General features: G+C 39.4%; 1 protein-coding gene across 4 annotated transcripts; it reads right to left on the reverse strand.

Annotated features, from left to right (window-relative positions):
- Positions 1 to 454: 454 nt before the first annotated feature.
- Positions 455 to 22905, reverse strand: LOC311289556 (uncharacterized protein). 4 transcript variants are annotated; one of them, XM_084407660.1, is made up of 3 exons: positions 22844 to 22905; positions 21765 to 21921; positions 455 to 2141 (listed from the first exon to the last, which is right to left on the reverse strand). In XM_084407660.1, exons 2-3 carry the CDS (start codon positions 21847 to 21849, stop codon positions 520 to 522), a joined length of 1707 nt encoding a protein of 568 aa, XP_084263786.1. In that variant the 5' UTR covers positions 21850 to 21921; positions 22844 to 22905; the 3' UTR covers positions 455 to 519. The 4 variants fall into 4 exon arrangements, 1 of the variants encoding a protein (XP_084263786.1); XR_014627140.1 differs by lacking the exon at positions 455 to 2141 and adding an exon at positions 16881 to 17306; XR_014627139.1 differs by lacking the exons at positions 455 to 2141; positions 21765 to 21921; positions 22844 to 22905 and adding exons at positions 16875 to 17306; positions 18638 to 20891.
- Between the last annotated feature and the right edge of the window lie 3076 nt (positions 22906 to 25981).

Raw genomic sequence — 25981 nt, forward strand, 5'->3', positions numbered from 1 at the left:
TGGTAAATCACCACGACAGACCGGTACAGGGACCGCATTACTGCAGAAGCTGCACCGATCCGCCTGTCAATCTCCCGTTCCATCCTTCCCTCACTCGTGAACAAGACCCCAAGATACTTGAACTCCTCCACTTGAGGCAGGAGCTCTCCACCAACCTGAAGCGGGCAAACCACCCTTTTCCGACTGAGAATTTTCTACTAATAAAAAGCTTAATGCTAAATCTTGAAGTATCCATTTAAGTGTAATTGCTTTTTTTTTTCATTAAGTACATTTCTGAGTAGAACATTAAAACTAGACTGAAAGTATACTTTATTTTTTACTTTATTATATACTTTATATACTAATACACATTTTTTTTGTGAGGGGACTCTTTAACAAGGAAAAGAAACAGGGTCTCACATTTACATGACTTTTCAGAATGTATTTGTAAGTGTGATGTTTTTATTACACAATTTAATTGACTTTCTCCAGAGTGAATGTGCAGATGATTGCTGAAATTGCTCCTTTTTAGAAATTTCGTCACACTGAGGAAAACGGCTTTTTCTTTTCAGAATGAGTTTGCAAATGCCGTTTCAGCTCTGTGTGATATGTGAAACTCTTCTCACACTGAAGACACTTGTAAGGCTTCTCTCCAGTGTGAGCTCTCATGTGAACCTTAAGGTTTCCTTTAACCGTGAAGCTCTTTCCACACTGTGGACAAGTGAAAGGCTTTTCTCCAGTGTGAACTCTCATGTGATTCTCAAGGTGTGCTTTGTTTGTTAAACTCTTTCCACACTGATGGCATAAGTAAGGCTTCACTACGGTGTGAATGTTTACATGATTCTTAAGGTGATTCCTGTCTGTGAAACTCCTTTCGCACTGATGACATGTAAAACTTTTCTCTCCTGAGTGAATCCTCATATGATGATTAAGGGTTTCTTTACGTCTGAAACTCTTTCCACACTGATCACAAACAAACGGCTTCTCTCCTGTGTGAATTGTCATGTGAGTCTTAAGATTTCCTTTTACTGTAAAGCTTTTCCCACACAGTTTGCAGGTGTAAGGCTTCTCTCCTGTGTGATGTGTTATGTGGGCATTAAGGTCTCTTTTCTGTTTAAAACTGTTTCCACACTGATGGCATATGAAAGGCTTCTCTCCAGTGTGAACTCTCATGTGAGTTTTAAGAGTTCCTTGTAGCGAGAAGCTCTTTCCACACTGTTGGCAGGTGTGAGGCTTCTCTCCCGTGTGAACTCTCAAGTGAGCATCAAGGGTTTTTTTCTGTGTAAACCTCTTTCCACACTGAGGGCATATGAACGGCTTCTCTCTAGCATGGATTTTCAAATGGATTTTAAGGCTGTTTTTTCGACTAAAACTCTTTCCACACTGAGGGCATACGAACGGCTTCTCTCCAGCATGGATTTTCAAGTGGATTTTAAGGCTGTTTTTTCGACTGAAACTCTTTTCACACTGAGAGCATATGAAAGGCTTCTCTCCGGTGTGAATTCTCATGTGAGTCTTAAGATTTCCTTGTAGTGAGAATCTCTTTCCACACTGAGGGCAGGTGTGAGGCCTCTCTCCCGTGTGAACTCTCAAGTGACCATCAAGGATTTTTTTCTGTGTAAACCTCTTTCCACACTGAGGGCATATGAACAGCTTCTCTCCAGCATGGATTTTCAAATGGATTTTAAGGTTGTTTTTTCGACTAAAACTCTTTCCACACTGATGGCATATGAAAGGCTTCTCTCCAGTGTGAACTCTCATGTGAGTTGTAAGATTTCCTTGTAGCGAGAAGCTCTTTCCACACTGTTGGCAGGTGTGAGGGTTCTCTCCAGTGTGAACTCTCAAGTGAGCATCAAGGGTTTTTTTCTGTGCAAATCTCTTTCCACACTGAGGGCATATGAACGGCTTCTCACCAGCGTGGATTTTCAAGTGGATTTTAAGGCTGTTTTTTCGACTGAAACTCTTTCCACACTGAGGGCAGGTCAAAGGGGTCTCTCTAGTGTGAACTCTCATCTGGACTTTAAGGTTTCTAGTTTCTGTTTTATGAGTCTGTGAGTAACTAAAAGATTTTTCTCCATTCATGAAATCATGACATTTCTCATACTGATTTTTCTCTTCTATTTTAATTAGTTCTTGACTCTCCTCTTTCAGCTCCATCAGGTCTAGGGTGAAAAGAAACAAAAACAAGTTAACACAAGTTTATTGGCACAAAGCAACAGACATTAAAACATTTAGACATGTAAAACATCAAATCCAACAAGAATGCTAAATACTACACCCACTAAACCAATGTAAAATGTGTATGTCTTGTCAAAATGTTATTTCTCTGAAAGAAGCAGTCAAGCAAGAGGAGGCGACAGTAACTTTAAGTGTTTTTGTATCTTTTTCTAATTTGATTTAATTTGATCTAATCCCAGTTGTACTAGGAAACGGTGTTTGTTTACTGTGCTCACAAGCTAAAATCGCATTGGTGAAGTCTCGTTTGTTCGCGTTTTTTCAGTTTTTCAGTGCTCCAGTGAAGTTAACTTTATTTATTAGAATTTAGTTTCAATATTACTTCAGCTCTACGCTTTATCTGACTAAATCAGTGATAGACAGAAATCAAAAGGTCTTCAGATGACGTGCCTACTGCTCCGTTCATATGCGCCTTTAGTTTGACCTATCCTGGACACAGAGCTGCGGGAGCACCAGCCTCCTCATAATCTACTAAAATAATGATTTCAGAAAACTTCAGAATAAATCAAGGTGTAACATTTATTTGTCAGATAAAAATGTATCATGCCAATTACACAAATAAATGATTAAAAGCCAATTCAGAAATAATAAATACATGACATGAATTACTCAAAGATGACTATAAGAGTAAGCAATGCATTCCTGAGAGAGACACACAGAGGTGTGTGAGTGTGTTCAGAGTGTAAGACTTGAGAAAACACTGACACAGCATTGTATGGGGTTTTTCCTGGTTACAGATTCCCAAAGACTGCTCTGTTACTTGCCCTTAAATATCCAGACCAGAAAATCAAAAGAGCTGTTTTGGGTCAATTCATGTACCCCAGGGGGTAGCACCTGGTTTCGGGGGAGGGGAGATATCTTGAAGAGTCATCACCCAAAGAGGAGAACAGGATTCTCCTAAGTTCTCAATCTTTCTCATTAAACCAATGACTGCAATGAAATTAAGACCATTTTACCAATCGCACTGAGACACTTAAAATGATACCAAACATGAAAAGGAAAAACAATAGATTCACAAGATACATCATATGTGATATATAGACATTTTAGTGAACTTTTGGTGACTTGACTCAGGGGGGGGGAAGGAAGGGTGGAGGGAGAGGGGGATGCAGAGATAAGGAAGGAGTACAGTTTGGACAGGACAATGTCATGTGCTCTGTCTTTGACATCTTTTTCCAGGGTGTGTTTTATTGCTTTATTCTAGGGTGAGTATTATCTCAGCTTTTTGTCTAAGCAGGAAAATCAATTCTTACAGAGGCGTGGCCTAAGCCAGCTCGCGCTATTTATACAGTGTGTATTGTAGCACTTATTAGAAAGAAGCAGTCAAGCAACAGGAGGCGACAGTACCTGTTAGTGTTTTTGTATCTTTTTCTCATTTGATTTAAGTGCAGTTGTAGTTAATTGAAAACAGTGTTTGTTTACTGTGTTCACAAGCTGATATCTTGTTGGTGAAGTCTCGTTTGTTCGTGATTTTTTCACGTGGTACACAGTTTCGGTAGTGAGGCGTTTCCAGCTGAGTTGAGTATAAAAGCAAGTAGTAGTACAGCAGACGTGACAGCCCTCGTGTGAAGACCAAAGAGTGTGAAGACCAGCGACTCTACCTGTGCGACCGAGCAAGGACACCGACAGGGTACTAGAGTATTATTTTCTTATTTCTTTTCTCTTCTACATAACCTTTTTCTCATCTTTCTGTTTGTGACCTCTCTTTCACTATGTGCTTTCAAATCCCTACTATTACTAACACACGTAAATCAAATGTCACACGTCGGAGGGAGTCCAATCCTTACAACCTGCGTACCTTTCCGGTGTCTTCTAGTACTTTATTCTCTTTTCCTATCGGTCTCTGGAATTGCCAGTCCGCTGTAAACAAAGCTGATTTCATTACATCTATTTCTAGTCATTCAAGTCTCAGCCCTGACTGAGACCTGGATCAGACCAGAGGACACTGCCACACCTGCTGCCCTCTCCACTAACTTCACTTTCACACACACCCCTCTCCTGACCAGAAGGGGTGGAGGTACTACTCTGCTCATCTCAAACGATTGGAAATTTTATCATTTACTCCTGTCTGCGTCTGTATGCTCCATATAGCTTCCTGCTTTTAATCTCTATTTACTATCATTCCTTGTTGTTTATATTGCTAATATAACTTACTCATCAACATATATTAGATATTGTCTAATATTGCCTATCACATTAATCTGGCATCGCTAGCTTTTATCTAAATCGTTATCGCTAGCACAGCACGCTAGTATCTCGCTAGCCTGTTAACCTGGCATCCGTGCTTGCCGTCTCGTGTGCGCTCGCGCCTTTTACGAGTCCATCAAACAACTGTGGTAAGTAGGATCAGTCAATAAACACAGTGAGTAATGTCTTCTCCTGTTATTGTCACTTGCACTTCGTGTCACATGTATAGTATATCCTTCTCTGTCAGCGGTGAGGACTACACATGTGATAAATGCAGGAAGATTTCAGAACTAGAGACACGCATCCAAGCTTTAATCAAGGTTAATTGTAAGAGTGCAAGGGCTTTAGATACTGCTTTGGATGCGACTAGCTTAGTGAACTCTGTACACTGTTCTGTTCCGGCTGAAGTAGAGCCCGTGCAGCAGGGCAACTGGGCAACCGTGAGGACAAAACACCGCTCTTCTGTTCCAGTTACAACATTACACAAATTCTCCCCACTCAGTGAAACACCCACTGAGAATCCTGCTGAATGTGCCCTAGTTATTGGCCATTCTATTACACGGAATGTGAAAAAAGAGACACCAGCCACCATTGTCACATGTTTGCAGCACTTCAGATTACTGTTATAAAAACGAGCCACGTCTGAAAGGAAAAGGCTGTAAAGCACTAAATGTTGCTGTAACCTATAGTAATATTTTCAGAATTAATTAAGGTCTAGTTTCAAATATAATTCTTTTGAAGTAATCACTATCTAGTGTAATGGCGGTTGACATTTGTGCTAGCTACTGTATACAGGCCACCAGGGCACCATTCAGACTTTATCAAAGAATTTGCTGATTTTCTATCAGAGTTAGTAGAAGGCTGCAGATAAAGTCCTAATTGTTGGTGATTTTAATAAACATGTAAATAACGAAAAAGATGCATTGGGATTGGCATTTAGAGACATTCTGAACTCTATTGGAGTTAGACAACAGGTGTCAGGACCCACTCATTGTCATAATCATACTTTAGATCTAATATTGTCACATGGAATCAATGTTAAAGGAACACGCCGACTTTTTGGGACTTTAGCTTATTCACCGTATCCCCCAGTGAAAAGGCGTAAGAGGATGCTTAGGTAGCTAGCTTGAAGCCAATGGGGCTGTCAGTAAGAACAGGTCCAGTCTAGTCACTCTGATGTTAAGGTCTTTATTTTCCTTCCAGATCAGGTATTGGATATGTGTGTGTATGTAGGGGTGTATGTGTGTAAGCGTGTGGTTTCTACAAAGAACAGAAATACAATGTTTTAGTTTACAATAAACATAACATTGAATTCACAGGAAATAAAGTAATTTATACAATCCATGAGGCCATCTACTCATACTATAATCTCAAATTCATATCTAAATAACTAAAGAACATGCCTAGGCAGGAAATACAGCAAAATAAACACATTTAGGACAAACTTAAGAAATACAGAATAATAGTTAAGTGTAAATGGTCAAATACGCACACGCAGGAAAAAACAAAGGAGAAATAACTCAGTCCTCTGCACAGTGCATCCGTGTGCACCAGAATAAAGGTGCTGTGGGCACAGGTACAATTTATAAAGCCTGATAGTGTCCTAATTGGCTTGAGATCAGGTGGGTGGAGCTAGAAGTTATTAGGAAAATTAACAAGCTAAGAGGGGTGTGGCACATGCTTGGCACCTTGAAGCTTAGGGACACACAACTTCTCAACACCCCGTGTTAGATAAGTCCATACATACCTTTTTCATCTCCGTGCGTGCCGTAACTCTGTCTGACGCACCCACCGCTAGCCTAGCTTAGCACAAAGACTGGAGGTAAATGGCTCCAGCTAGCATACTGCTCCTAATAAGTGACAAAATAACGCCAACATTTTCCTATTTACATGTTGTGATTTTTATAGTCACAGCGTTTACAGATAACAAGGTCACATGAAACACAGCCATCTTCTAACCGTGTACATACTGGGAACTATATTCTCAGAAGGCGAAGCACTGCTACTTGGGCGGAGTGATTAGCGCAACTCTCCGCTTCTCACCAGGGGGCTTCTCAGGCGCTGCGAGTAAACCACTCCGCAGAAGTCGCCTTCTGAGAATATAGTTCCCAGTATGTATACGTTTAGAAGATGGCTGTGTCTCATGTGACACTGTTATTTGTACACACTATGACTATACAAATCACAACATGTAAATAAATTTGGATGACTAGTAATTTCCTTTTACTTAATTCTGAAAAAACAGTGTTTCTAATGATTGGACCAAAAACCTCCAAACATACTATAACCTAGAATACTGTCTAACACTTGATGGCTGCTCTGTCAAGTCCTCATCGTCAGTTAGGAACCTGGGTGTGCTCTTTGATACCAATATTTTATTTGAAAGCCACGTTTCTAGCATCTGTAAAACCCTTCATGCATTCATGACATCATGCATTCATGACATAAATTTAAAAGTATTGCTGATTACTTACAAAGCACTAAATGGTTTAGCTCCGCAGTACTTGAGCGACCTCTTAACGCATTATAGTCCTTCAAGTCTATTGCGATCTCAAAATTCCGGCCAGTTAATAATACCTAGAATATCAAAATCAACTGCTGGCGGTAGATCCTTTTCCTATTTATCACCAAAACTCTGGAACAGTCTTCCTAACATTGTCCGGGAAGCAGACACACTCTGTCAGTTTAAATCTAGACTAAAAACACATCTCTTTAACCTGGCATACACAAAGAAAATTATACATTCCTATTATTCAAATCAGTTAAATGATTATTAGGCTGCATAAATTAGGTTAACCCAGAACCGGGAACACTTTCTATAACACCCAATGTACTCGTTACATCATAAGAATGGCATCTACGCTAATGTTAATCTTTCTGCTTATTCCAAGGTTGACTGTAATCAGCTGGATCCGGGCCGTATCCAGATCAGATGGAGGACCGGCACCTAGACACGACCACAACGTATCCCTGAAGTGTCAGGAGAGATTGTGTCAACTAGACTCTCCCCTATGAAGGCCTCATCGACATGGCAGCCATCGGCATTGATCCTCAACAAACCCGTCTCCATACTGGCGTGACTCTGATCTTCAACCAGAGGGAACTGGATAGTAATCTGATTGTTCCAAACCAATCTGACTTCTGGGGCCAGTTGCATAAATCTATTTAAGACTAGTCTTGCAAGTTAGTCGTCTAATTTTTTCTTTAAGACTGGTATTTTCTTTTTAAGTCAGTTGCATAACATTTTAGACTGGTCTAATTTAAAGTGTGTATGTCAGGTTAAAATTTTTTTTTAGATGAACACAAAATAGTTAGGGGAAATACACGTTTGACAAGTTGATGTATTGTTTTTTATGTTTTTCGATACCTAAAGGCAGAATATAAGATGAAAAAGTTCGTTATTTTCAGTACTCGCTTAAAACTGCTCCTCCCCCCAAACGAATCGCTTGACGTCATAAGAGGGAGACGTCTCCCCAGTTCAGAGTTGAAGTTTGTGAGCTGTGTTGATAATTGTACGAGTGATAGAGCGAGAGAATTAGTGATTAGGACATTTATTTAGTTAGTTAGTTATTTAGGTAACAGTTATACGCAGGCGTATTTTCACGATGAATTACTGCGTTTGTGCTGGGTGCAAAAACACCGTTAAAACCAGTCACAGATCCACTTTTTCACAAAAAGCAGATAATTAATAATAATGAAATTAAGTAATTGTGCAAGCAGAATGTTTTGTTTTATTGCGAGTGTGTACACAAATATAAGTAAACACTTTGCAGTTTGAATGATGTCCTGAACAAAACGGAGAATGTTTTTGTTTCCACTGTTCGATCGCGCCCGCGATCTCTCTCTCTCTCTCTCTCTCTCTCTCTCTCTCTCTCTCTCTCTCTCTCTCTCTCTCTCTCTCTCTCACACACACACACACACACACACACACACACACACAAACAAACCAACATTTTCCAGCATAGCAATCTTGACATAGCAGCCTGTTCGTTATAGCCACGGAGCTTCAGCGTAAGGTAACTCTTATGCCTGGTTCGACCCGTCTCACACTCATTCATTCGCACATATACACAAGCTCACTCACATAGCCTTCACGCACTAACACACACACACACTCTCTCTCTCACTCACCCACTTGCGCGCCGTCGTCGTGGAGGATCGTTAAAAAATTAAACATGCTAGTCTTTTTGTCGTGATGTTGTGAAGCATCGAGGGCTGCGCCGCAGGGAAAGGAGCGTGCTACGGAAAACCTGAAGGAATATTTGGCGAATGCAAAATGTATATTGTACTACGCTATACTGAAGAGGGGGAGAATTAAAAAAAAAAAATCGATTTTTTGAAAATATTAATCGATTTGACCTACCCGATTTTTATATCAAATTCTAAATCAAAATCAATCAATATTCTCTTCACACCAGATATTTATGTTTCTTCGATAGGAATTATTTAAATTTCTGTTTGGCTCCTCATCTGTCTCACGCCTGGGAGGCTCAAAATTGCATGGCTGTGGGCCATCGTAGGTTTGAGGGGGATTTTGGATCTCCTCAGACTCAAAACTCTCCATACTTCAATAGAACTTTTTTGGAACGTCTCCCTCTTCTGACGTCACAGCTCAGCTGTGTTTTAAAAATATGATCTTGACAGAAATGGCTATAAAGCTTATTGTAGGGCAATTACAGTAATCATTTTAATGATAATTACATTTTCACTCAGACATCTAAACATTATTTAATATATCTAAAAAAAAAAATTAACCTGACATACACACTTTAAGACAAAAAAGTAAGACTGGTTCCCCCTTGGCTAACTTTCCTTTACAATCTATGTTGCCATGGAAACGAATAAACTGCCAAGTGCTAGATTCACAAAAGTGGCCTGTTACGACCCCGCACTTCATTTGTTCGCCTGCTGGGGGCAATGTCTTTCAGGAAGGGCGTGGGAGATTACACACCCCTGCTACCTGGTTGCCTCTTAATGATGGAGGGGATAAAACCTTGGCTTTTCCCTCTCCACCTTACTTCTTCATCCAGGGGACTGACCGCCTCTGAAGGAGTCATTTTGTTTTGCTGCCTTTGTTTATTCACAACCCATATCCACCTTTTTCCTATTCCCCATTTGGAATATGATTTTCCCCTTTTTGTTGAACCCTAGACTTTGTTCTGTTAAGTTTTTGTAATAATAAAAATCTTGCAAGTCGATCCATTTGTACTTGTTTCGTTTATGTTCGGCCGAAACGAGCTGGCCGTAACATAAATTGGGTGTCTCGTCCGCGATCCTATCGGGGTGGGAAACGTTGGTAAGTATGGGTTGTATGTGTGTATGTTTTTGTGAATGATTACCTTTTATAAATGAGAACTCTGGTTAGTTAGAGTGTTTCCAGCTGGATTGTGAATACAATCCCTCCGACGGAGCACGTTTGTTGTTTTGTTTTGTTATTTTGCCTTTCTTGTTTTTGGAGGTTATCCTGGGTGGAGATTCACTCTCTGTTGAGGGTACGCTTCCGGACTTTCAGTCTGACTGATTGTCGCGGAGCTCAGCGTTTAATGTCGCCCCGAGCCCGGTACATCTCTGAAGACTAGGTAGGATTTAGTTAGTGTTTTTCTGAGTTAGGAGCTGGAGTTTTCTCATATTGTAAACGGTAAATCCATTCAACAAAAATAAGTGAAGGTAAGCAGTTCGTGTGTATAGTGCGGTTTATTCTCGCGCTTACACTGTGTTTTGACTTGTGGGAAGTCTTCGGAATTTTTGTGAATGAGCATAGGTTGCGTAATATGGTGACGTAGTTCCTTTTTGAAGTAGTGGCTTATGGGAGTTGTATTTCGGGTAAACAGCGTCTCACGTGTAGTAGTTTCGTTTGTTATTTTGCGTATAGTTATACGAACAAAATGTCTTCGGTGGTCGAAGATTTCTTTGCTTGTCCGTCAGAAGTTTTGCTTGAGAGTTGTACAAAGGAGCAGTTAGTGCAAATCGCCGAACGCTTCAGTGTCGATCTTACTTCTCAAGAAAAGAGGCTGAAGGAAACTATCGTGACTACTTTGAAGCGATCACTTGTTGATAGAGGGGTTATTGAGGTAAGCACTGAGTTAATCACTCCGAGTGAATCGTTTGTGTCTACTCCTGCTGATGTTTATAGTGAAAGTGAGACAAAATTTCCAGAATTGTCTTTTCAAGAGAAGCAATTGTGTTTAGATGCCGCGAAAGTTCGTGCTGAACGTGACGATCGCGCTATGAAAGAGCGAGCGGTAGAAAGAGAATTTGAAGGGAGAAAATTAGATCATCAGTTAGCTATGCGAAGAATGGAGCTTGAGATAGAGAGGGAACGAGAAGAGAGAGCGTTTCAGATAAAAAAGTTGGAGTTAGAATTAGCAGCAAAGACAGCTGAAGTTTCACAAGCAAATGTGCCTCCTGTTCTACAACAGCATGCGAATGCAGGTGAACCTGTGTTTGATGTTCACAGAAATATGAGATTAGTGCCGCCATTTTCTGAAAAAGAAGTGGACAAATATTTCTATCACTTTGAACGTGTTGCTTTATCCATGAAATGGCCGAAAAGCTTTTGGACTTTATTGTTACAGTGTGTGTTCACAGGTAAAGCACAGGAAGTTTATTCTGCACTCTCACTGGAACAGAGTGGTGAGTATGATACGGTGAAATCTGCTGTGTTACATGCATATGAACTTGTGCCTGAGGCATATCGTCAAAAATTTAGGAGTTTGAGTAAAACTGACGAATGTACTCATGTAGAATTCGCAAGAGAAAAAGAGAATTTATTTGATCGTTGGTGCACTTCAATGAAAGTTACAACTAAAGAGCAGTTAAGAGGATTAGTGCTCTTAGAGGAGTTTAAACATTGTGTTCCTCATGTTGTAGCTACGTATCTCACTGAACACAAGGTTGATACACTTTCGGAAGCTGCTATTATGGCTGATGAGTTTGTGTTAACCCATCGTGGGTCATTCAGTTCAGTCAGTCTTAAAACCAGCGACATGAGTAAATCTAAGTTTTTCTTTCAACCGAAGACAAAGTCTCCTGTGATGAGTAGGAATATTAAGGCGACAGTTGCTGAACATGTTAGTAAACCTGCACTCTCACGAGACATGGTTTGCTTTTATTGTAAAAAGCCTGGTCATAAAATATCTGACTGTCTAATTCTCAAGAAGAAAGAGAGATTGTCGAAACCTGTTGCTTTAGTTTCTACTTCACCTTTCACTGTTGATACTCGTGATGAGAAAGATCGTTATTTATCTGGTGTTAGTGATAAACTTGTTGATCAGTGTATAACTTCCTCCGTTGATTATACACCTTTTATCACTGAGGGAAATGTGTCAATGCCTGGTTCAACCGAAAAGGTGCCAGTGCGTCTTCTTCGAGATACGGGAGCCGCGCAGTCGTTTCTTTTAGAAGGAATTTTGCCTTTGACTTCTGAAACCGCTACTGGAACTCATGTATTGGTGCGAGGTTTTGAGATGGGGTTTGTTGAAGTGCCTTTGCATCAAATCCATCTTTCCTCTGCCATTGTATCTGGGGATGTAGTAGTTGGTGTTCGTTCTGCACTTCCAGTCCCTGGGATTACATTTATTCTGGGAAATGATTTAGCTGGTGGGAATGTTTGGGGACGGAGTGATGTGGCAGCTCCGCCCATAATAGCATCTACACCTAGGAAATCTGATGTTGATAATTGTAGAGAATTTCCTGATTTGTTTCCAGCTTGTGCAGTTACTCGATCAATGGCTAAACCCCTGTCTGAAAACCAAGTTGAAGTTCCACTGCATGACACTTTCTTTTACACTGTTAATACAGGTAAGCCAGAATCTGATGTGTCTAAATGTCTTGAGCAAAGAGACCTGAAGTCCTGTCCTTCGTTGTCTTCTGATCAGAAAGATTCAACAGTACTGCAAAGTGAATCTGCTGATACGTCTGAGGTTCTGTCCACTCCTGAGAAAACCAATGTTGATCTCTCTGATGTTGATGACTGTTCTCTAACTTCTTTGTTACAGATTTCTCGGGAGGATTTAATTAGAGCTCAACAGAGCGATGACGCTCTTAAACCTTTATTTTCTGCAGTAGAGTCTAAGAAGTGTTCTGATCCTCTGTCCTCTTCGTACTTTCTTGAAGATGGTCTGCTTTGTCGGACAGTGGTCCTGCATAAAGATGTTTCTCTGGAACCTAAAACTCAGATTGTGCTTCCTTTCACAGTGAGAGACTCTGTGTTGCATTTGGCTCATCAAGGACTTGCTGGTCATACCGGAGTTCGTAAAACGTACGATCGTGTCTTGCGACAGTTCTATTGGCCTAAGGTAAAACGAGATGTGGCAAAACATGTTCGATCTTGTCATACATGCCAGATCACCGGTAAGCCAAATCAAAAAGTGCCTGTTGCTCCGTTGCAGCCTATTTCTGTCGTCTCCACTCCTTTCGAGCATTTGATAGTTGACTGTGTTGGTCCTTTGCCCCGGTCTAAGACTGGTCACCAATATCTTTTAACTGTTATGTGCCAGACTACTCGTTATCCTTCTGCTTATCCGTCAAGGTCCATCACTACCAAATCTGTCTTGAAGGCCCTCACTAATTTTATGTCGACCTTCGGAATTCCCAAAGTTATTCAATCCGATCAGGGTTCGAACTTCATGTCAAAACAGTTCTCAAAAGCCCTGCGTCAGCTTCGAGTAAACCACAATATTTCTAGTGCCTATCATCCGCAGAGTCAAGGAGTTCTTGAGAGGTTTCATCAAACCCTGAAGTCCCTTTTGAGGTCATATTGTGTGGAACTCGATGCGGATTGGGAAGAAGGTCTGCCATGGATGTTATTAGCGATACGTGAGGTAATCCAAGAAAGTCTTGGGTTTAGCCCAAATGAATTAGTGTTCGGACATGTAGTGCGAGGACCTACGGCTGTATTAGCTGATGAGTGGCGAATGTCTAAACCTTCTGAAAACATTTCAGATTATGTGAGTGGATTCCGGCGTAGGTTGTATGAGGCACGAGCTCTCGCTAAAAAGAAGTTGCGTAAGTCTCAAACAAAAATGCAACAATATTTCGACAGGAAAGCTAAGCTGAGAGAGTTTCAGGTCGGTGATAAAGTACTGGCTTTGTTGCCTCTACCTGCCAACCCATTTCAGGCTAAGTTCACAGGACCCTACAGTGTAGCTCAACGTCTTTCAGATAATAATTATCTGTTGAACACTCCCGACCGGAGAAAAAAAGTACAAGTTTGTCACAGCAACTTATTGAAATTGTATATAGCTCCTGTTTGTTCTGTTACTGTGAATGTGGTTAACTCTCGTGACTCTTTTTCAGAATCGTCTCCCCTCTTTTACAACACGGGTGAGGACTCTTTAGAGAATGCTGATGAGGATGGAAGTTTTCTTTCTCAAGAGAAAGTCGACGGGCGACTTAAAAATTCTGAGATTCTTCTTAAGCTGTCCTCTCATCTTTCCTATCTGACAGAGAAAGAGAGGAGTGATGTCACTGAGTTGGTGATGTCATTTCCCTCTCTTTTTCTTGATGTTCCTGGTCGTACTTCTGTCATAGAACATGACATTGACGTAGGAACTTCATGTCCAGTTAAACAGAACGCCTATCGAGTCAATCCTTTCAAAAGAGATTTGCTAAGACAAGAGGTGAACTATTTGCTTACAATCTGGCTGAATCTAGTTTCAGTTCATGGAGTTCTCCTTGCGTCTTAGTAAATAAACCTGACGGCTCATATCGATTCTGCACAGATTATCGAAAACTTAATTCTGTGACAAAGTCGGACTGTTACCCTTTACCTCGAGTTGATGACTGTATCGATCATGTTGGTTCTGCCCGTTTCGTCAGTAAATTCGACCTCTTAAAGGGATATTGGCAGGTGCCTTTGACTAGTCGTGCAAAGGAATTATCTGCCTTCGTTACACCTGATGCCTTCCTGCAGTATACGGTGATGCCTTTCGGAGTTCGAAACGCACCCGCGACTTTTCAGCGACTCGTGAACCGTATACTTTATGGAATGTCAGGATGTGAGGCATATCTTGATGACGTCGTTCTGTTTAGTTCCTCTTGGTATGAGCATCTCACTCAAATTAAAGAATTGTTCTCTCGTTTGGAAAAGGCTAATCTTACCATCAACCTCGCTAAGTCGGAGTTTGCGAAGGCAACCGTTACCTATTTGGGCAAGGTAGTGGGAAATGGTTGCGTAAAACCCATTGAAAGTAAGGTAGAAGCCATTTGTACCTTTCCAGTCCCCACCACTCGTCGTGAATTGCGACGATTTCTCGGCATGGTGGGATATTATCGGAGTTTTTGCGAAAATTTCGCCAGCGTAGTGTCTCCTCTCACCGATTTGTTGAGTCCGAAGTTGCATTTTAAATGGTCTGAGCCATGTCAGCAGGCTTTCGAAAATTGTAAGGCTTTGTTAGCATATGCTCCTGTTTTGACGGCTCCAAATTTCGAAAAGTCCTTTAGTCTTGCTATCGATGCCAGTGCTTGCGGTGCGGGCGCTGTCCTCTTGCAAGAGGATTTGAATCAGGTTCAACATCCCGTAAGTTACTTTTCGAAGAAATTTAATCGACACCAACAGGTATATTCTACCATCGAGAAGGAAGCTCTTGCCCTAGTGTTGGCCGTACAACATTTTGAGGTATATCTAGGGTCAATTGCTGCTCCTATTATCATCTATACGGACCATAATCCCTTAGTCTTCTTAAATCGGATGAGGAATCACAATCAGCGACTTATGCGGTGGAGTCTTATCTTACAACCTTTCCACCTCGAAATTAAGCACATCAGAGGAAAAGATAATGTTATAGCTGATGCCCTTTCTAGAATATAACATCGTTTCTGCGTTGCCTGTTCTCGCTTTCTTTTTCTTATCCGCCTCTAGGGCCCAGAGGTGATGAAGAATGAAGAGGGGCAGAAGACGTTTCTTCTAGAAAATCTAAAATATTCTTTGTATCTGTTGTTGGGCAGTGTGTAACTGTTTTTCCTTCTTTTTAGATTTGTGCCAAATCTTTTTTGAGGAGGGAGGTGTTACGACCCCGCACTTCATTTGTTCGCCTGCTGGGGGCAATGTCTTTCAGGAAGGGCGTGGGAGATTACACACCCCTGCTACCTGGTTGCCTCTTAATGATGGAGGGGATAAAACCTTGGCTTTTCCCTCTCCACCTTACTTCATCCAGGGGACTGACCGCCTCTGAAGGAGTCATTTTGTTTTGCTGCCTTTGTTTATTCACAACCCATATCCACCTTTTTCCTATTCCCCATTTGGAATATGATTTTCCCCTTTTTGTTGAACCCTAGACTTTGTTCTGTTAAGTTTTTGTAATAATAAAAATCTTGCAAGTCGATCCATTTGTACTTGTTTCGTTTATGTTCGGCCGAAACGAGCTGGCCGTAACAGGCCTGACTTTGTCTTACGGTATGGCACACTTTAATATTTGTTTTTATGAAAGGGCAATAAGAAGAGAGAGTTTTCAAAGACCGTTCAAACCCATTAGAAGTCCTTTCTGAAAAGGAACTGCTGGAGAAGCTAAGGTTTCCTAGACATACAAGAACTAGCAATTGACTTGGAGGAGCATTTGAGGCCTGAAACTTAAAGAAATTGTAGCATCCCTCCACCGCTACAAGTATGTCTAGCTCTATGCTTCTTTGCCACAGGATGTTTTATAAACACAGCTGCAGACTTAATTGGGGTACACTACTCTACAGCATCAAGAATTATTCATCGGGCTGCCTGTGCACTGTCAGGAAGACTTCCACTTTATCCGACTGACGTCTCTACCTTGAACAAGGTGAAGGCAGATTTTTTCAACATTGCAGGATTTCCAAATGTAGTTGGAGCCATTGATGGAACACACATTAGGATTCAAGCACCTTCAACTCATGAACCATTGTTTGTTAATAGGAAAGGCTACCACAGTATTAAAGTGCAGGCCATTTGTGATGCCAAACAAACTAAGAGTGCTCAACTGTGTTGCTCGTTGGCCAGGATCAACCCATGACTCTAGAATTTTAGTGAATTCCCAAATTCATGATGCATTTGAGAGAGGAGAATTGCAGGGTGTGCAAAACAAGAAATGTTATTGAAAGGTGTTTTGGAGTCCTGAAACGAAGATTTCATTGTCTGCATGCAGAGCTCAAAATGAAACCAGAAAGAGTCTGCAACATAATCTGTGCATGTGTTGTTTTTCACAACATGGCAATGTAATAAATATGTTTTTAACTGTAATTAAAACTCCTAGCTACATATTCCCCAGTAATTTTAAATTAAATGAGTAAAATATCACTTTCCATTTAATAGAGATCTTGCACTCCCAGACTGGGAGGATGACCAAATTTGTGAAGAACCCACTTTGGAGATTACAGAGGCAGGAGATGAAGATGGATCTGGGCGTTACATTCGACAAATGCTTGTAGAAAACGTTTTCTCAGTATGACTGAGAAAAATTAAAGAATTTATACTTTCAAATGAATTGGTCATATTATAATTTATTCATTGAGACAATACTTACAAAATATATGATGCACAGTATCAGTAAAATCAGCTGAAATATGATATAATCTTCAAATCACAAATACATTAACTTACACAAAAATTCTTCAAATCTCTTAAATATATCTAAAGATTCTGTATGTTAACATTACATATGTAAATTCAAAATTAAATAGCAGGAATTATTAAATACAATTGTTTGATTAGTTTTTGGACAATGGTCAATGAGATCTATAGTTCATGTCCAAGTTTTTGTAGCTCCAACTTTAGCTTAGTTTTCTCTAATTCTAGTTTTTGTATTTCTAGTTTTAGTTTAGTCTCTTCCAGTGTTAATATTTTATATTGTTTTTCAAGTATATTGCTCATAGTTATCTTGCTTGGAGTGTCTTTCTGTGTCTCGGTGTCTGAGCCACTTCCCACAGTCCCAAATCATCATCTTTAAAAAAAAAAGTACAAGAACAACATTAGCAAAATTTGAAAGTGACAGGTATGGTATTTTTTGTTTTCTGCTAAAATGCTCTACATGCTACTTCACCCTCTTGTAGTTTCATTCATTTTAGACAAAAACACACACAAAACAATTACTTATGTAAACGGGGACACTGCATAGACGTCTAGTTTTTTTATATACAGATAGTTGAACATTTTATATTAACTAAATAACCCACTCCCTAAACCTTTATTTTTATACCAGTTTTAAAAATGAGGACATCACCAAACGTTTGTTTTTGTAGATTTTGTTCACTTCTGGGTATATATTTGTGTGTGTGTGTGTGTGTGTGTGTGTGTGTGTATATGTGTCGCAGGCTATGTGAACACAAAAACATTTAGTGAAACATGATTTGAACAGGCTAAATGGTCTTTATCAAGTAGTCTTTGATTATTTATAATCTGAAAACACTGTCCTGCAGCAACTAGTGATTGGACAGTACTACATAGTGATTTCCCCTTACCTGTGTCCACTTATTGCATTTTATAATATTTGTATTTTGTCGTAACCGTTTTATAAAAGCAATAAAGTACTCGATGCTAGTGCTGTATCTTGAATAAGTTCGCTTCGCGTCGTGCCTTCAGCCGTGACTCACAATACAGCACAGCCGCTTGTACATTATTGCTTACTTATGGCGCTTTTCCACTACACAGTACCAGCTCGCCTCGGCTCGGCTCGGCTCGACTCGGCTCTGTTTGGTTTTCCACTGTGTAAAAGTTGTACCTGTACCTGCTTCCAGGTACTTTTTTTCGTACCACCTCCGGCGAGGTTCTAAGCGGGCTGAGGCGAGCTGAGGCGATACTAAAATGTGACGTGAAATCACGGCAGACTGCTGATTGGTCAGAGAGAATCGTCACTATTCACTGCGTCATCATTGCACGCGCCAGACGCAGTATCCTGAATAAAAAAACAACAAAAACAAAAACAAAAACATCCAAAAACAGCATACACTCGATTTCCTCCATTGTCCTGTGTGTGTGTGTGTGGGTAGCGGGTGTGTCTCGCGCGTCTCGCGTAAAAGATTAAGTCACGGCAGTTTCCTGCGGCGTCGCTATGACGACCAGGTACTATTGTGGAGGTACTATCTGCAATGGAAACCGGAGCGAAAAGCGAGCCGAGCCGAGCTGAGTCGAGGCGAGGCGAGTCGAGTCGAGTCGAGCTGGTACTGGTAATGGAAAAGCGCCATTAAACACTGTTAATCAGTTTTAAACTTAAAAAATTGTTGTAAGAAATAGTAGAGGGCTGACTAAGCTGAAAGATTGAAAGCATAGCTTTACCTTACTTTGTGTTGTTTGGTCATCCTGGCTTGTAACAGGCGCTTCGTCATTTTGAGAGACCAATGTTAGTGTCACCTCGCAGTCAACTAGAAGATAATAAGTGTTAGGCTTACTCAATCTAAAACAGCAGTAGCCTACAGTGTTTAAAATGAAGCAGAAACAATCACCATCAAAACATTATTACTCACGAGACTGTCCAAGCGGAGATGATGTGACAGCGGTATGAGACTGTGTATCTTCCCCCGCTTTGGGTAACGTCCGCCCGGATACTCCGCTCTCCCTCCCCCCGGGGATTCCCCAAAACATCTATATTTCAATGATCATTTCCGTTGTCCTTTTCAATTTAGGAGATGGTCCTCCCCCCGTTGCTGGGTTTTTTCGCTTAAAAATGTCCTTTTTGCCTCTTGAACCATGTTTTTAAACCGTTTTTGAACATCTTTGACGGATCGTGAGACAGATGGGTTGACACTGTTAACTCTTTCCGTTATTGTGGTCCAAGCTTTGTGTTTTTTGCTGTTGCCGTTGTAATCGTTCAATTTGTTCATTAAAGTCGATTTAGCAGCATTGTATTCTTCTAATATACAAATATTTTCCGCAAAGGAAAACTGTGACGAGCGCGTACTGTCGGCAATTTTGTTTAAGTTGTTCAGCGTCTTATTTTTCCCACAAATCAATGCGATTTAGACTGTCTTGATAAAGATAGATGTGAGCTTATTTTATGCAATGGTCTTTCTTCAGTGACTTTAGTTAGTCAGACTATTCTTAGACACAGTCTTAAGATAATGACTATGTTTATGCAACTGGCCCCTGACCTGTAATGCTGTCTGAATCATAATCATACACTGTTCGTTCACTGGCCAGAGGAGATCTGAGCGACTGAGCCTGGGTTCTCCAAAGATTTTTCTTCCATTCTGTCACTGATGGAGTTTTGGTTCCTTGCCACTGTCACCATTTTCCACCTTTGTTGCCATTGGCTTGGCTTGCTTAGTTGGGGACATTAAATTTAACATTTAATTTAATATTGAACAAAAATATTGATCTGCCTGCACTGACACTATTATACAAGAACTGAACTAAGCTGGACAATGACATCACGGTTTACTCCAGAGCGGCTATATATATATAAATAAATTAACTAAATTAATAACTTTTTTAAAACAAAAATGAAACATCACTGAACTTACTTAAGCTGGACTGTGACGCTATTTTCTTCTGGAAACAAACTGTTTTGCATTATTTTCCTGTTATCTCTGTAAAGCTGCTTTGACTTGACTTGACCAAGGGTCCTTCTCTGTGATATAATTTCCTGTCACATGGTCACACTTCTTACACATTATTAACAAAAAGACTCCTTGAAAGACTCCTACTTCTGCGTTCAAAAGGCTGAGGCAAATACTAGCAGCCCTCAATAGACATTCATATTAAAAGACCAAATTATGTACACACCTTATTAATAAACCACACTATACAAAAAAGCAGATTAACCCAGAATATGAATGCAATGCATTTAATTACACTATATTTATTTAAAAGCCTAAACTAATTTATTTAAAGCAAAACACCAGCGCTGGGCTTTATCTGTAGCCTGGGCTAAGTGTTGAATTTGTTTCAGCCGCCCTTTTCAAGCTGGCACTGCGCTAGGTAGAAAATGCTTGATTTGATTTGTTAAACATGAAGAGGACTTATCCGTCTGGCATGGCCGCTCGTTAACCTATAAATGTTCGCTATTATTAAGGCGCATATCCAAGTGTTTGTGAGGAGTGTGCATGACATGGAGGCGCAAGCGTGGTCACTTGCATTTTCCTATCAACAGTGGAAACAACTTAAAATACTCAATTTCTGTTCATACAGACAAGAATAATACATCACACTCTTTTTGTAAAAGAAAACAAACAGGACGCGCTTTCATGGTCTCCGTGAACTGGAGAGTGTCTCAAAAATGAACTGAAACAGCATATAGACAAGCCTCACAGACATGAGATATATACCTATATAAAGCTTGAAATGTCCACCAACAGAAAAAATCTAATCGAAAGCAAATACCATCTGATTATGTAATCCTGCCCGTATGAAAGGTGCATTTGTCTCTAAATGCGCATCTACTTTACAGTGGAGATGTATGGTAGTAGACTACACTGATTTAGAAAACAATAGTTTATTAATAAACAATTAAAATGCTTCGTTATTTTTTCAGACACATTTATTATCATAAGCCTACTTTTGCCGGTGCTTTACGGCAAGATTTATGCATGCGCTTAAGTGCGGAATAGGCTATATTCCTCCATGCACCCAGGATTTAATTCATATAAACGTGTGAATAGTTGATTAATTGCTTGAATGAATGACTACTAGTCGACTAGAAAAATCTTTAGTCTAATCTTATATGTTAATATATTAGGTATATAAAAAAGGCCTTTATAATATATTTTTTAAAAGGGCCTCACTGATTCATTTAGCTTGGAGTCCCAGTGTAGGTTCGCCTCTGATTGGGGGCTGCTACTATTTGCTTCAGCTTTTTGAACATAATAGTATAAGGCATGATAGGCTATATACATTTTATGTGGATAAAGGCATATTTTGTACATGACTACACATGTCCTAAGGCCTAGAAAATATGTCGTTTTAAAGACATAACATCTCGTTATTACAGAAAAATATGTCGTTTTAATGACATATCTCGTTATTACGAGAAAAGATGTTGTCAAAACGACATAACATCTCGTTATTGACCCAGGAGAACTGTTTAATTACAAACAGATCTTAAATCTGTCATTCATCAACATATTAGAGAAATAGTGTCCTCTCTACTGTGTTCAGTTTTGCAGAAATGTATTTGTGAAGAATACTTCCATGTGCATCACACAAAAATATAACAAACACAAAAACAGCATTTATTACATTACTTTCTCAAAGAAAGAAAGTGTTTTTCAGTCTTATTTCCCTTGTTTTGGCAATTTATTATTTTTCCTAACTTAATGTGTGACGTCATTCATTTTGTCACGGGTTGCATGTGTATATATATATATATCATGCGTCTCTTTATCTATATATATATATATATATATATATAGATAAAGAGACGCATGACACAGAATAACTAAAGAAAGACTTTGAGAATGAAACCAACCTGTTTGCTCCTCAGTTTCTTCATGTTTGACTCTGAATGTTTCTTCAATCTTCACGTCTTCACTCTCCTCTTTAATAAACTCCATCTTTATAACAGTGTGTCACGTGGATCTCAGTCGCTTCACCAGGAGTTTTTCTGTGTGTTTGGACACTCTGTTCTGTTTAAGAGGAGAATAGTTAACAGAAAGAAAAACACTCAAAACTAAATCTCTGAGTGTGTGTCAATAAGATCTAGTTCAGTAGTTCAGTTCACTGGTAAGAGAGTCAGTCAGAGAGAGAGAGTTAATGGACTTAAATGATCTGATTAGACTTAAAACACTCTAAACTAAATCTCTGAGTGTGTGTCAATCAGATCTAGTTCAGTAGTGCAGTTCACTGGTAAGAGAGTCAGTCAGAGAGAGTTAATGGACTTAAATGATCTGATTAGACTAAAAACACTCTAAACTAAATCTCTGAGTGTGTGTCAATCAGATCTAGTTCAGTAGTTCAGTTCACTGGTAAGAGAGTCTGTCCGAGAGAGTTAATGGACTTAAATGAAAACACTCAAAACTACCACTACAAATTAACAAAGGAACACAGACAGTTAATATTTAGGCATTTGTAAATTATATGAAATCGATTAGACTGTGATGAAAACATTGTCAGCTGATTTGTAGAAGTTGTCACTCTACATGTGTGTGTTGTTGTTGCTGCTGCATTTACACTGGTGAACTGCAGGAGTCGTCAGCGTGATTCGGTGATTCGAGCACTTACAAACTCTGAATCATTTGATTCATTTGAATCTGAACCGGTTTCGAAAAGCTCCGTTTCTCTATCATTACTTGCCAGAGAACAAACAGCGTGTTTATGATGAACTGATTCACAATATAGGGAGCGAAATGAGACGCACTTTTTGTGTTATACATGTTTACTCACAAAAAAATGTTAATTACACTCTACTCATAAAAAAACTATGCTCATTACTGCTATTAGATTGACTACAATGTTGTTTTAATAATAAACTTATTTCACAGTTCTCAATATAATTGTTTGAACGGGTTGTATTGATTTAAACACTTTAAATGATTAAAAAACACAAACCTTTCTTCAGCAGAATCACAGATGCAGGAGTGCGGCGCAGCCTTATGACGTCATGTCACCACACCAAAATAAAAGTCCTGTTCACACGAAATTCACAAACAGAAAACACATTCAAATGATAAGATAAAGAATTGATTCAAAGGATAAATCGCAGATTCCCAAAGCTACCAATACCACTGAGATTTTTTTTTAAAGCTTCTGGCTTATGTCAAAATTATAAAATAATCTTGCATCACAATAAATGTATTGTGATTGTCAAAACATTTTAGTAACTAAACAGAATTGTATTAGGTTTTGTGACAACATGTTACAATGTTTATATGATACAATTTCTGGTAAGCTACATTTTTTATTATTGCTTGAAACAAATTTCAGGATTTCAATTCAGTTCAATTCTTGTGATTTGATTTAATATTGACTCATTTGGATAAATATTAGGTACACAAGATATAATAGGCATTAATTTTTCTCAAAAAAAAAAAAAAAAACTCACCTAATGCTGTAAACATACAGAGAGCCCTATCAGCTGGTAGTATTATTTAAGGTTAAAAATAACTCAAATGAAATATAATTCGTTTTTTATTATAATAACAACTTTATTTAATGATATAAGTAAAAAATATAATAAATATGTAATATAGTACACATATTTAGCTAAATACTCTCTATAGCTCTTTTTTTCTAGCCAACTAACGTGCTATAGCCTATATTATGGTCATCAAATGGCTTTCCTGAGGTAAATGTTATGTGACATAATTGATCTCCAGCTGTTTTATTGACCCATTTGTTTGATTGATTGGTCGATATTATGTATGAGGAATATACATTTCGGTAAGTTGTACTGTATCTTTCAACATTGTTCATTTGTGTTTATTTACTAGCAAGAGATGATTTATTGATTTATTGATGATTTATTGCACAAGTCAAGTCATACATAAATGTTTAATTCATTCATTCATAACATGCATGAACGAAGAAAAAAAAAGGAACAGGAAGAAGAAAATCTTATGGTACCTGTCACTTATTTGTGCACATCAAAAAAAAAAAAAAAAAAAAAAACACACATTTCAAGGTATAGTATCAAAGTAGTATCGTGACAACACTAGTGTAGGGAGCCACACATTTTTTTTTTAAATTTCAAAGGGTGCCTTGACTGAAAAAAAGTTGGGAAACACTGACCTAAGTCACTTATGAAATTGCATTTTATATTTATGACAGAGCCAAATATACCTGTATATCACATAAGTGACTTATGATTACCTACACTTTGCTTATTTTAACCTGTGCACTTTCACCTGAAATGTTTTAACATCTAACCAGCATCTTACCGTAAGAGCTAAAATTACCATGGAAATTAAAAGGCATTTGATCTCAAGAAAGTGACATTTTACAAACTTTATTTGACACAAGGTAAGTACAACTTACAACATAAACAGAATAATAAACAGTAAAATAATGTGCAAAGAAAAACAATTACAAATGTATTTAGAACATCTGGACAAACTCCAAGAACAGAAACCCAGCCTAAAAGTCCCTTTGCGTAGGAAGCAGTTCCGGACATGATGATCCTTGTGCTGCGTATCGCCTCGAACAGGCTCCTCAAGTCCCTCTTCAGAATCTCCATCTGCCGCAGCCTGATGTCCTTCACCCCTATATGCAGCACGAAAGCTATAATGCTCGCATCACCATTCAGGGTCTCGGGTATCTGCGCAGTGACATCGAGAACACAAGCACCAGGAAACTGTGACTGTGCCCCTTACCTTCAGCTGAGGTATTGTGGACGTCATGGCCGACACCCGATTACCACAGTGTTGCGTTCCGTACCGCGAAGAGGAGAAAAGCGGTTCTGGGTGGAGATATTAAAGACCGGGGCAGCAGAGGGGGAGAGGTCCTGGGCCTGGTCCGAGTCTTCCCGCTGCTGAAGCTGACATGCAGATGGAGCTCTGAGAACAGAGGCCTCAGCAGGACAACTCTCCAAAGTGAGAGGAAGCCCAGCCACGTTCAGTGCTAAGAAATACTACAAGACTTATGTATCTAAAAATGTGGAATGCTGTCAGCTCAAAGGGAGACTAAGAACCTGATACTGATATCAAAGCGGAGATATGGGGAGTGGAGGCCACAGCAGGAATACTCTCTAAATCGAGAGAAGGCCTAAGAACACTCCACCCTAAAGGCATTTAGCCAAGGAGGCTCACAGAGAGCCTGGCAACTTCAGCACGACTCTCTATACAGAGAGGAAGCCTAGCTACGCTCCACATTACAGACCATCAAACCAGGGAGGCTAAGAAAATAAACATGTATTATTTGGAAATATTAAGGACATTAAACTATATATTAATTCTTGCAGAATTCTTTAAACATAAAGCAAAATGTATCCAGACCCACCTCTTTTGAAAACTTTATAACTGGAGGTAAATATTACTTCCTTAATATTTATGAGAAATAAGAATTAAAGTTGAGATTATTTAAAATTGTGAATGACCTAATGTTTTCAAATATTTTATTTAAGAATTATGTGAATTGGCACAAAGAGGAAATAGTAGTGAGTTGTTAGCTATATGCAGAATTAATATTACAATCAATTATTATAAGGTTACAATCAATTAACCTGTCCGCCCAGCAAACCTTCAGTATTAATTGTCTATCAATTCTCAGAAAGGTTATTTTCGTGGCCACTGAAAAATAACGTTCTTACTGTGTACAGTACTACTACCAGGGGGGCAATGTTCCGGAAAACATTGAAGCTTCCCCGGGCGCCGCCATTGATTAGCAGACCATCACCTGCTGTTAGCATTCCATTGACTCCCATTCATTTTGGCGTCACTTTGACAGCGAATAACTTTACATCTGAGGCGTTTAAAGACTCCATTTGTCCATTATTTATTTCTAAAGAAACACGAAATTGTATAAAAGGCTCCATTACCTTGTATCTTACGTTATGGCCCCATAGAAGCAGTTTTTGTAAAAATAGGCTAACGATTGCGTCATAACCACGCGACTCTCTGTCGCACAGTAGAGAGATTACCGTATGGACGGGAGGAGAAGCTCACGGGCAGTCGGGGGGATGTGGAGGCAAAATGAGAAAGTAATTAATCAGAATACTTAGCAAAAGTTGCTCCTGCTCCTAGCTCATGGACA

This window comes from Rutilus rutilus, assembly GCF_951802725.1.
Source record: "Rutilus rutilus genome assembly, chromosome: 4".
Classification (NCBI taxonomy): domain Eukaryota; kingdom Metazoa; phylum Chordata; class Actinopteri; order Cypriniformes; family Leuciscidae; genus Rutilus; species Rutilus rutilus.

Coding starts and splice junctions, on each gene's coding strand:
- LOC311289556 (XM_084407660.1), bottom strand. CDS start 21,849: ATGGAGTTTATTAAAGAGGAGAGTGAAGACGTGAAGATTGAAGAAACA. Junction 2,142..21,764: donor AGAAACTGAGGAGCAAACAG/GTTGGTTTCATT, acceptor TTTTCACCCTAG/ACCTGATGGAGCTGAAAGAG.